This window comes from Capricornis sumatraensis, chromosome 15 (genome assembly GCF_032405125.1).
Source record: "Capricornis sumatraensis isolate serow.1 chromosome 15, serow.2, whole genome shotgun sequence".
Lineage (NCBI taxonomy): Eukaryota > Metazoa > Chordata > Mammalia > Artiodactyla > Bovidae > Capricornis > Capricornis sumatraensis.
The window spans coordinates 69,340,616-69,353,253 of NC_091083.1; the positions used below are offsets into that span (position 1 = coordinate 69,340,616).

General features: G+C 39.7%; 1 protein-coding gene across 1 annotated transcript in view; it reads right to left on the reverse strand.

Moving 5' to 3' along the window:
* Positions 1-4,888: 4,888 nt before the first annotated feature.
* Positions 4,889-12,638, reverse strand: part of MROH8 (maestro heat like repeat family member 8) — a 59,267-nt gene continuing 51,517 nt past the window's right edge. The window contains exons 20-23 of the mRNA XM_068986663.1: positions 11,594-11,716; positions 10,010-10,109; positions 9,687-9,752; positions 4,889-4,956 (exon numbers count right to left, since the gene is read on the reverse strand). Of these exons, the coding sequence (XP_068842764.1) occupies positions 4,889-4,956; positions 9,687-9,752; positions 10,010-10,109; positions 11,594-11,716 (357 nt within the window). The remainder of the gene's footprint in view (positions 4,957-9,686; positions 9,753-10,009; positions 10,110-11,593; positions 11,717-12,638) is intronic.

Here is a 12,638-nt window from a genome sequence, read left to right on the forward strand (position 1 = left end):
CGGTAGCCCACCAGGCTTCCCCATCCCTGGGATTCTCCAGGCAAGAGTACTGGTGTGGGTTGCCATTTCCTTCTTAGGTGAATGTGCCGAAGAATTGATGCTTTTGAACTGTGGTGTTGGAGGACTCTTGAGAGTCCCTTGGACTGCAAGGAGATCCAACCAGTCCATTCTGAAGATCAACCCGGGGATTTCTTTGGAAGGAATGATGCTAAAGCTGAAACTCCAGTACTTTGGCCACCTCATGCCAAGACTTGACTCATTGGAAAAGACTGATGCTGGGAAGGATTGGGGGCAGGAGAAGAAGGGGACGACAGAGGATGAGATGGCTGGATGCATCACTGACTCGATGGATGCAAGTCTGAGTGAACTTTGGGAGCTGGTGATGGACAGGGAGGCCTGGCGTGCTGCGATTCATGGGGTCACAAAGAGTCAGACACGATTGAGCAACTGAATTGAACTGAAAGGAAATATAGATGGCATTTAGACATGAAAAGATGCTCAACTTTTCTAATAAGAGAAAATGCAAACTTAAGCCACTGAAAAGCCATTAAAAAAAAAAAAACTCTGAAATTGGCAAAAATCCACAAGTTTGAAAATGCTTCAGTGACTCCCATGTCATTCAGAGTAAAGCCCAACTCTTTGTCATGGTCTATCACTTCACTTTCCTCTGTCTTCATTTGCTCCTCTCAGCTTTCCTACCCCACTCTGGTCATAGTGGCCTTCTTGTGGTTCCTTGACTAGCCTAGGGGACCCTGGAGCCTTAGGACTTAGAAATGGCTATTTCCTCTGCCCAGAATGTTCTTTCCATAGATCTGCCTAACCACCTCCCTCACTTCCTTTAAGTCTTTGGTCAAATATTACCTTCTCAAGCCTAAAGAGTCCATCTGCAATGCAGAAGACACAGGAGACTCAGGTTCAATCCCTGGGTCAGGAAGATCCCCTGGAGGAGGAAATGGCAACCTACTCCAGTATTCTTGCTTGAAAAATCCCATGGACGGGGGAGCCTGGCAGGCTATTATCCAAAGGGTCACAAGGAGTTGGACACGACTGAAGTGATTTAGTATGACTGATGCATGAACACACACATGCATTACCACTTTAATCTGTAATAAGACTAAACAGTTTTCTGAACTTTTGAAAAGTACTGTATTTTAACTTCAAATAACCCCAACTGACTTAATATCCTGAGTTTAAAGAAGTACATTGAGGTCGGGGCTTTCATATAAAGAATCAGATGCAGAGATGATAATATCTTGAGATTATTTTCAGATTCAATCATGTACTGATTTTGTTTCAACACAAGACTACTTAACTAATAATGTCTGTTTCATGCTTTTATTTCACTTTCGGCAGTGATAAGACCTGGGTGGTGGTATGATACTAATATTTCAAACATCTTAACAGGTTCTTTAGCAGCCATGATGCTGTGGCAATTTCATTAACTGTCAAATAAGAAAAGCTTTGAAGGTCTGAGTTAGAAAATCCTTTTATAATTTAAAAAGATTTTCAATTATTTTAATAAAAATTTCTATTATTTTTATTATCTTAATAATGCAGGAGATGGACATGACTTTGCCAGAAATTTTGGCTTAGAAATCTTAAAAAAAAAAAACACGAAAAACCCAAAACGTGACAAGACTATTTAAAGCTCTAAAATAGGTTACCACAAAGGAAGTTGTAGAAATGTGTTTGGCCTAAAACCTGTTTGAAAAAAATTTTTTCATATAAAATACTAAAATGCAATGGAATTGGTTGGCCAGACTTATAAATTCTAAGGGGTTTTGACCTAAGATGATAATCTAGGCAGTACCTGGCATGCTGCGATTCATGGGGTCGCAAAGAGTCGGACACGACTGAGCGACTGAACTGAACTGAACTGAATACAACGCAAAAACTCTAGAAATCACTAAGACAGCACTTCCCTGATGGTCCAGGGGCTAAGACTCTTCCCTCCAGTTCAGCAAGCCCAGGTTCAATCCCTGGTTGGGGAACTGGATCTTGCAGGCTGCAACTAAAAAACCGCATGCTGCAACATTGTGTGATCCAAAAAATATATATATATATATATACACAAAAATAAGTATTAAAAAAATCACCAAAACTATTGCAGTGGAAACATCCTTAGAAATACCAACTCCTTTAGTTTTAAAGTCACAACACATGAACTGCCTAGAAATTCTTTTCCTTCTTAGTGTTGTGCCCCTCTTGCCAAAAAAGTGATTTCCTAAGATCAACTAATACATGTTCTGAGCTTAAATTCAGCGTTTAGTAGGTTTGGTTTAGTTGGCTGAAAGACTTCAATAAGAAGGAGAAAGAATATATATCTCAGAATAAGGAGGAAAAGTGATACTCAAAGTTTTAAAAAAGGGAAAATATAAAATAATAAAGACACGGTTGGGCCAGTAATGGATAACAAACGGTACATTTGAAAAGTATACGATGAAAATAAAGTCAAAATGATATTTAATTGTATGAAACTTTTATTTCAACATATTACAACAAATTAAGTGTCCAGAAATATTTGTTTTGTATATTTTTAAAATTCCATAAAAACATAAACCTATCTATGAAGAGAGCCTTATGTAAAAGTCATGGAGATATTTAGAATAGACTTGTCCATACAATCACTATTAAGTGCTTCTTCAGTCCTTCCCAAACCACTGAGGTAGTGGAGTGAAGCGCAGGCCTCTCTTAATGGATGCTTCTCTCTGTGGATTTTAACACAATAAACATAAATAAAATAGAATAAGCATTGTTGTGCTTGCTACCCCCTGGTAGTGGTATTACTCAGACAATAAAATACCACCTGAAGGGCAACTCTAGGGTAAATATGAGTATAGAGAAAGGATTCACTCAACCTCTTATATGTCACTGGAGGTCTAAACTGCTTCCTAAATCTAAAAGATCTGTTTCCTGCCATGAGAAACGGATTGCTCATGAGATTAAACCAAGGACTCAGAAAATATTTCTCAAGAACAATCACCACTTTTTGCTCTAACTCCACTCCTTATATTGTAGCATGTGCATTCTATCCCATTGCGGGGGCCAGGGCCGGGGGTTGGGGGGTGTTGGCAAATAAGATGCACTCACTTTTAGGTAAGAAGTGTTCAAACTTTGTATTTGTAATCTGAGGCTCAATAACATTTCACAACATTTGTTTGATTAAATGAATTCAACAACTGAGATGAACTGTAGAGGAAATCTTTATTCACAATGAAGGGAAACAGCACACTGGAGAGGAGCAGAGCAGACCGGCCAAGGATGTGGGTTTTCGAGCCAGAACTTGAGTTTGTGAATTTACTAGTTGTGTGACCTTGGGCAAGTCACCTTCATGTTCTGTCCCTTAGCTTCCCCATCTGCCAAATGGAGATAATAATACATGGAGTGGTAATGAGGATTAAAAGAGTTAACTATACAATGTACTTAGAATCTGGTTTATTGTAAGCACTCAATATGCATTAATCATCTTCATTGCGTGATTGACAAAATGGATAGTTCAAAAGGGGAGAGTGGAGTTGGTGGCACGTAGTAAGACCAAAGAGAAAGCAGTAAGGGGTGCATGTAACTCCAATATGCTCAGTGCATTGAAGCTTGGCATCCAATGGCCACCCTCAAGGTGTACTCTTAGCTCTGCTTGAGGGTGAAGTTAGTCCATGGGCAGCTGGAGCCTGCCTTTTAGCTCAAAACTTCTGTCTGCTAGTCCCAAATATGAAGACCTCTCTTGAGTAGGAATCTTGCTCTTGAAGACACCCTTGGCTGTCACATATATATCCAGCTTACCATGAATCATGGAGAAATGTGTTCCTAAAGATGTCTTGGCAGAGGGATGGGGTGAATGTGAGATGGGATAGGGATTCATACAACTTTATGCAATCCACCATTGGATGTGTCTCTTCTTCATATGCCAGTTGCCTCATTTCCTTTCTCTTTTCCCATCCCACCTCCAAGATGCCTCTGCATTGCCTTAAATAACTGAGCTCTGCTCTCCACTTAGGTTCCTCAAACAAGAGCCTGGGAATTAGCCCATGAGAGACCATCTCTAATTAATCTAGTCCCAACCTTCCATATGCAGCTTATCAAAGTATTCACTCAGTAAAAACAAATCTCTTTCTCAGAAAATGTCTACTTGCAAGAAAATTTTTTCCATCTGTGGTTAAAGGTTAAAACAGACAGTGGTCCTCAACAAATAACAGTTCCCATCCTAGAACTATTTGAGGATGTGATAGCTGTTGTAGGAGAGGAATCAGGAAAATAAGAGAGGGAAAGTAAGCAGTGGAAACTTTACATATATCAGATACTTTAGTATTACACCACTTCAGAAACTGCTTCTTGCTTGTTTTTAAGAGAAAGAGGAAGGAGAAAGGCCATAAGGAGTTTTATAAAAAATACATCACTAGCATCAAATTATAAGAACTGGTCATTACTTTATTCTTAAGATGGTTGACAATCAGACTGAGCTTTGATAAAAGAGCCAACACTACCAACACTGCAATATGAACACTGAAAGTCTCTCGAAGCTTTACTCAACCTGTTTATCAAGACTAGAACTTTATGGGTATTCTGGCATGCCTCAGAATCTTCAGTAGGTTTTCACTGTTTCTGCAAAGGTACGCCAGAAGCTGCTCTCTCTTCTATATTGCCATTCCTTAAAGGTTTTGACAGCAAAAAATATGTTGTGAGGTGATTAAGTGGGTGGAAGAAGTTTCTTGCTAATGGAGCACCAGGTGCTTCTGGGGCTTCTGAAGGGATTAGTTTTTTTTGTTTTTTTTTTTTTTTTTTTTTACCTAGTGTTGCTTGCCTTGGGCTTCTAGATAGGCAAACAACCTATGAGCTTCCTCAGCCCATACAGTCTCTGCCTGGAATGTAGTTCAGCCCCCGCCTTCTGGATTCAGAATAGAGCCTGGGAGGCGATGATGCGCAGAGATGGCTCAGGGTCATGCAGCAGTTTTTTCAGATCTAAGTGGTAAGAAAACAAATTTCAGGTGAAGATCTATGGAAACGATCACTGGTCAGACACAAAGGACCCAGTATGCCCAGAACAGCTGAGACGGAGACCTAACTTTTTCCAAGCCTCTATGTGAAAGTCTGTATACTTGTGGATCAATTTCCAGTTTTCACTTACAAACCTTACTTGTTTCTGAGTTGCCAATATTTTACTCCTTTAAAATAATCAAACTGCCAAGTAGTCCAAGTTCAAATTATATGGACTTGGCAGACCATATATAACACTGTTAATTTGTGAGTTCCTGTGTTGGTCCTGGAAAGTGAAAGTTGATCAATTATGCCCAACTCTTTGCAACCTCATGGACTATACAGTCCATGGAATTCTCTGGGCCAGGATATTAGAATGGGTAGCCATTCCTTTCTCCTAGGGGATCTTCCCAACCCAGGGATCAAACCCGGGTCTCCTGTATCGCAGGCAGATTCTTTATCCGCTGAGCCACCAGGGAAGCCCCGTTGGTCTTTGAGGTTACTCTTAAATCATTCAGTTCAGTTCAGTCGCACAGTCGTGTCTGACTCTTTGCAACCCCATGGACTGCAGCATGCCAGGCTTCCCTGTCCATCTCCAACTCCCAGAGCTTGCTCAAACTCATGTCCATTGAGTCAGTGATGCCATCCTACCATCTCATGCTGTCAACCCCTTCTCCTCCTGCCTTCAATCTTTCCCAGCATCAGGGTCTTTTCCAGTGAGTCAGTTCTTCGCATCAGGTGGCCAAAGTATTGGAGTTTCAGCTTCAGCATCAGTCCTTCCAATGAATATTCAGGACTGATTTCCTTTAGGATGGACTGGTTGGATCTCCTTGCAGTCCAAGGGACTCTCAAGAGTCTTCTCCAGCACCACAGTGCAAAAGCATCAATTTTTTGGCAATCAGCTTTCTTTATAGTCCAACTCACATCCATACATGGCTACTGGAAAAACTATAGCTTTGACTAGACGAACCTTTGTTGGCAAAGTAATGTCTCTGCTTTTTAATATCCTGTGTAGGTTGGTCATAGCTTTTTTCCTAAGGAGCAAGAGTCTTTTAATAAATCAATATTTCCTTTTAATTTTTCTTTAAAAGTTTTAGTGTATGTTTTCTTATTGCAAAGGAAATTCATGTTCATCATGTGGAAAATTTAGACAATACATGTATATAAGCACTAGCAGATGGAGAAAGCGATGGCACCCCAGTCCAGTACTCTTGCCTGGAAAATCCCACGGACGGAGGAGACTGGAAGGCTGCAGGGGTGCTTCCCCATTCCATGGGGTGGCTGAGGGTCGGACACGACTGAGTGACTTCACTTTCACTTTTCATTTTCATGCATTGGAGATGGAAATGGCAACCCACTCCAGTGTTCTTGCCTGGAGAATCCCAGGGACGGGGGAGCCTGGTGGGCTGCCGTCTATGGGGTCACACAGAGTTGGACACGACTGAAGCGACTTAGCAGCAACCACTAGAAGAAAATCAAAGTCACTTAAAATCCTCCTGTCAGAGAAAACCACCGTTAACTTCTTTGGTCTATTTCCATTCACTCATTTACACTGGTATGTTTCTATTTTTTGTGCAGATGGAACCATAATATACATATTATCTAATCATTGCTTATTTTATTTAATAATATTGCATCATCATTTATCTAAGTCATTTAAACGTTTTCCTACAATATTTTTCATGGCTACATATATGATTCTACAACCTGGATAAACTCTATTTAACTAATTTCTTATTTTTTTAAATCTTAGATGCTTCCTATTTTTGCCATTTTAAATAACACTTAAATGAACATTTCTATAACAATTTTTGCTAACTTTCATAGTTTAATTTCCTAGAAATGGGATCAACAAGTCAGTGTGTTATGTTTATTTAAAGGGTTTTGATAGGTACTTCCCTGGTGGTCCAGTGGCTAAGGCTCCGTGCTGCCAGCGCAGGGGGCCTGGGTTCAATCCCTGGTCAGGGAACTAGATCCCACATGCCACAACTAAAGATTCCACATGCTGCAGCTAAGAGTTCGCATGTCATAACTAAAGATCCTGAATGCTACAACTAAGACCCAGCAGAGCCATGTAAATTTAAAAAAAAAATTAATAAATAAATAAAAATAAAGGGTTTTGATACATACTGCCAAACTTCCCTATAAGAAAGTTGTATCAAATTATAATTATGCTTGGTGGTCCAGTGGCTAAGACTCCACGCTCCCAATGCAAGATGCCTGGGTTTGATCCCTGGTCAGGGAACTAGATCCCACATGCTGCAACTAGGAGTCCACATGGTACAACTGAAGATCCTGCATGCCTCAACTAAGACTCAGCACAGCCAAACAAAATTTTTTAAAGAGTATGTCATAGAAAGTTATGCTCATACCAGTGTATGATAATGTCAGTTTTCCCTTAACACATCAACACTCAGTATTGATTAGTAATCTTTGCCATTTTGAAAGAAAAACACATACTGTCATCTCATCATTGTTTTAGTTCACAAACTTTTGATTACTAGTAATATTTTTCATATACTTATTGGCTACTGGTTTTCTTTGAACTACTTATTCATATTGTTCAGCACTTTTCTTTGGCAGAAGTAGTGATGTGTTTTAAGGATATTAACCATTTATCCTAATGTAAATATACTCCTCCCATATTATTTCCTGTTTTTCAGTTTTGTCTGCTTCTTTATTTTTCAAAGTTGGTTTTTAAAAATTTTATGTAGAAATATCTATCATTTTACTTTATGGATATGTGTTTGAATCATATTAGATAAAGGTCAGGACTTCCTGGTGGTCCAGTGGTTAGGATTCCACGCTTCCACTGCAGGGCACATGGGTTTGATCCCTGGTCAGGCAACTAAGATCCCACTTACAGCATGGCAAAGCCAAAAAAAAGAAAAAAGGTCTCTTTTTAATATCTAAGTCTCCAAGACTTCAAAAATACTCAGGACCTTTTCATAGTTTGGAGCTTTTATTTAAGTAGTAGTTTAGTCTTTAAATTCATCATGCTTATTTAAAAAATGGAATATTTGATTAGTTTTTTACAGTTCTTGCATGAAGATCTATCTGTTCCACAGAACATATGAAAGAGCAGACATCAATTTGGGAATCCAAAGGAACTGAAACTTATTTTTCTCATGAAATTCATCTCAATTCATATTTAAATTTTTGTGATTTTTTTTTGTTCAAATTTAGCTTAAAATTAACTGTGATAAATGACATAAATTTGTCCAAAAAAGAGTGCTAAGATGTTCTACCCTGTTTCTAAGACAGATAAGCCACTGTAAGGGAAGAAAGAGGGTGGAACTATTCCATTAGATTTAACCAAGGGAGACGGTGGATATTTGACTGCTTTTGCCTTACAAAATGGCAATTTAATAAGGTTCTTTCTGATGTGTGTGTATATAATTTACACATTGGGTTGGCCAAAAAGTTCATTTGGGTTTTTCCATATGTAATAGGAAAACTTCAATGAACTTTTTGGCCAATCCTATACATATGTTTGAGCTTCCCAGGTGACTCATTGGTAAAGAATCCATCGGTCAATGCAGGAGATACAGGAGATGTGGGTTTGATTCCTGTGGGTCAGAAAGATTCCTTGGAGTAGGAATGGCAACCCACTCCAGTATTCTTGGCTACCAAATTCCATGGACACAGGAGCCTGGGGAGCTACATCCCACTGGGTTGCAAAGAGTCAGATATGACTGAGCCACTAAGCATGCGTGCACACACACACACACACACACACACACACATCCTAAATCATCTGTACAGATACATTTTTTATATAGAGAGATAAATTTGGAATGGAAAAAGAACTTTGGTTCCCCAGCGTTTTAGATTAGAAAATAATTTCCTTTTAATTGACCAGAATTGACCATGTGAAATCTCATCTCATAGAATAAAATAACTATATGACTTTTCTTTTTCATTTTTGCTTTTGATATCTATGGGGAAGTAGAGCACCATAGAGAAAAGTGGCATGATCTTTCTTAAATAAGTTCCAGCTTCTGGCTCTTATTACCAGTTACATATTTTTATTCTAAAAGCAATGAACTGTTCAGGACTTTAATTTGGTTCTCAAAGTACATGCTTTTGAATAGAGAGACTTAGCATTTCATGGCACTTTCTGATTGTAGGACTACTTATTAAATGAAAATAAATATTCTCTGAGTGACAAATCCCCAAAGCTGTACAACTGTAGAAATCCACTTACATGACAACTGCCTTACAGGAATATGAAACTTCTCTATTAGCAAGTTCCCCCATGTTACAGGACAACAGCCACTTACAGAAAAGAGGCTCCAGTCAATTTGTGTGGTACTCATGAGGTGTCATCATAACTTACTAAGATAATATTTCTACATAATTTATTTTCTTAATTATTTTATTTTTTAATTTATTTTCTTAATTTCATAATTATTTTCATAATTTATTTTCTTAATTTCATAATTATTTTCATAATTTATTCTCTGACAAATGAAATTCAGAAATTGCCCCTGAGACATTCATCAAAGCTAGTTTCCAAGACAAATAGGGTCATGTATTTTCCTGAAGAAGGAACTGGCCTGGAAGGAGACTGTCATTTGGTCGAAGCCTCCAAGGGCTTTTTTTTTAATAACAAAAGTCAAGTTCTCTGGTTCCCAGTCTCATCTCTACCACAGAGCCTGCCTCAGGTACCTTCCAAACACGGGGTACCCCAAGTTCAAGGGTTTACCACTTACCATTCTCTATCCAGTCAGTACCCTTCATCCCGAGTTCGCTGTGATCCACGTACTTTGATAAGAGCCCTAAATGCAGGATAAAGTCCGTGAGTCTGTGATCTGGATCTGGCTTTACGAAGCTGGCACAACTGACCTTCTGATAATCAGATTTTCTAAAAACTGAATCCCTCCAAGTGCCTGATAGTTACCTACAGATAACATAGCCCCCTTCTCCAAAGAAGTATTTTCAAGGTCATTTCATAAAGAATGGGGACACCCAAAAACACAATTTGGGAAAGCACAGGATAAAAGTGACTGTAGAAACGAAAGGATTTTCTCTGTACCTACAAATAAGACTGCTGCTCTTCTGATAGGAAGTTTTGCATTCTTGGAGAACATCAATGTTTGGGCTAAGATGTTGACCTTCCCCTTGCATTTTTTTCCCTAAGTGGAGGGGAAAAAAAAGAGTATGAAGGAGTGAAGTAGCAGCACTATTTTTATCAGCCTCACTACACAGGGACTATGTCAGATATACATGCAGAGTATAGTGGTTGAAATAACTTCAGTTGCTCAGTGAATTATGCCACAATAACGAGGCCCTTGGCAATGTTAAATCCTCTGAATATACCTCACTCACACCCGCATACTGTGCCTGCATTGCCTCTAATCTGTCATTTCTTTTCTGTATATGAGTCTTCTCAGGTCTCTAAGCTCAGTCCTGAGCTCTGCCTTCCTAATAGCTCTTCCTGACAGCTCTTTCCTTCCTGAACTAACCCTGTACTCTTGAGTGTTTTGCAGGTCCTTCTGTCTTGGCAACCCATCATTTTCCACCTTGCATTTCCATTCAGTGTTTCACAGAGGTTTAATCTCCCTCACTAGCTTGTAAGCTCCCCTTAGAAGTTTTCATCTTGGGCATGTTTCTGGGTTCTCTGCGGCCTGTTGCACTTTGAGCGTGTTACACTTATTGGATGAATGAATTCACTCCTCAGTGGATCTCTTACCAGGCACCTCGGGGACAGGAAGAGCACAGGATTTTGTTCTTTATAGAACTTATGATTTAACATGGACAATATTTAGTCTCATTGACCGACAGCATTGAATTTCTTGCTGCAAAAATAACTGTCATTAGTGCATCTGTGATAGGTTTGATCGCAGGTCAGAGAGATAATCCTGCATGGAAAGCCTTACACAAGGGCACTGTGGGGCTTCCTAGGCCAGTAAGTCTGATCAGAGGAGGCCCTATTGGGTCCTTAATGGCTACGCATATGGAAGATCCCTGGGAAGAGTCAGTCATGGGGTCTTCATAATAAGATCCCAGTGGTTCTAGACTCAGTTGTCTAGAAAACCATGGATGGGCCTCCTCGGGCTGCTCTGGCTCAAGCCTGCCCCGAAGATGAGTTACAGTAGCCTCTCTCCAGTTTGTAAAGAGAAAGGATGCCATCTGGGGCTTCTCAGAGCCAGTGGCATGCCGCCATTGTGTTGCAAGGCTTACAACAGCACGGCAGCCCTTGCTCGGGGCTCATGCTCTGATGGAGGGTAAAATAATCCACTATATCCAAAGAAAGGATTAAAGATCATTGCAAAGGCCAAACATAACCCCATTTCCATTTACCCCTTAAGTAGTTTTTGAGCATGTACTATTGCCCTGACTCTGCAGCCCCTAAGTCAGGTTAGTGGAGTTCCCAAGAGTTCACCAGGTTTTTTTGCTGAGGAAGGGTGGTAAGAGAAAGTGAATTTTGATTCATTTGGGAGGAAACTACAGAAAAATGGATTCGTAGAACAAAACCGGTCATAGATATCAAGTGCTGATGTGAGAAGGATGGGAAATGTTTCCTTTATGTCATATTCCTTCATTAAACACTATGTCTGAAAAAAAATAAGCACGTCAGCATATTAAGGAGTTAACAAAGCCATTATTGCTCACATACAAAGAACTTGCAGATTGTTGCAACGTCACTAGGGTTGATGAACCAGGGATCTTTGCAGTACACTGCTTGGGGCAGCTTCCATTTCAGGAACCGGGCACATATAGTTAGCACTTGCCTGCTCTCCTGTGAAAAGGATGATCAGAGATCAGCATTTTCAAACATGTTTTAGCTGAGATTACCTTTCGTCAAATAAAACGCTAAAGTCTAATATGATAAACTCAGAATTATCTTTTTTGAAGTGAGGGCAAGGTGACTTCCTTCAGCTTTCCCAAACAGTCTCTACAGAGAACCCATAAAATCTGCAGGATTCTGGGGAAAATGGAGAAACCATGGTTGAGGGCATAAGTGAGAGCTACTAACATCAAGTGTAATACCCACATCAGAGCTTTGGGCAGATGTCCCACTACCCCATGCTTCTAGACAGAGGGCTCCCATGCCTACTCGCTGCTCCTAGGTTATTCTCCTGTCACTACACACAGGAAAGTAGCTCCCCATCTCACAGTCCTTGTAAATCTCTAGCTTGGAAGAAACTTTGGAAAGTATTGATCCTCTCTTGATCCTGATACTTAAGCAAAATTAGCAAGTGGTGGTTTTCTTTACATACTGCCCTCAGAAGGCTCCCATGCACCATATAACACCCCTGGTAAGTCTCCAAGCAAGTGTTTGGTCCTAGTTCCACTAGACATCTGGGCCATTTAAATTCCTCTGGGGACAGATGGGAATGTACATTAGTTCAGTTACTTTGTTATGAATTGTAAGTGTCTAGTAAAGTTAAAGATACCCGGATATTTCATTTCTGGGTTGATGCCCTCAAGAAATTCTCAGACATGTACACAAAGAAATCTACCAAAATGCTCACTGCAGCATTATAATAAGGAAAAAATAAAAGTAATCTAAGTGTCCAGGAATAAAAGAATGGGATAAGTTGCAGTTATAAGACAGAATTCTGTATAGCAGTGATAAGTGAATTAGGGCTATATAACATGAATAAATCTTCTAAATATGTTAAACAAAGAAAAGCAAGTTGCTGAAAGGATTTACAAAT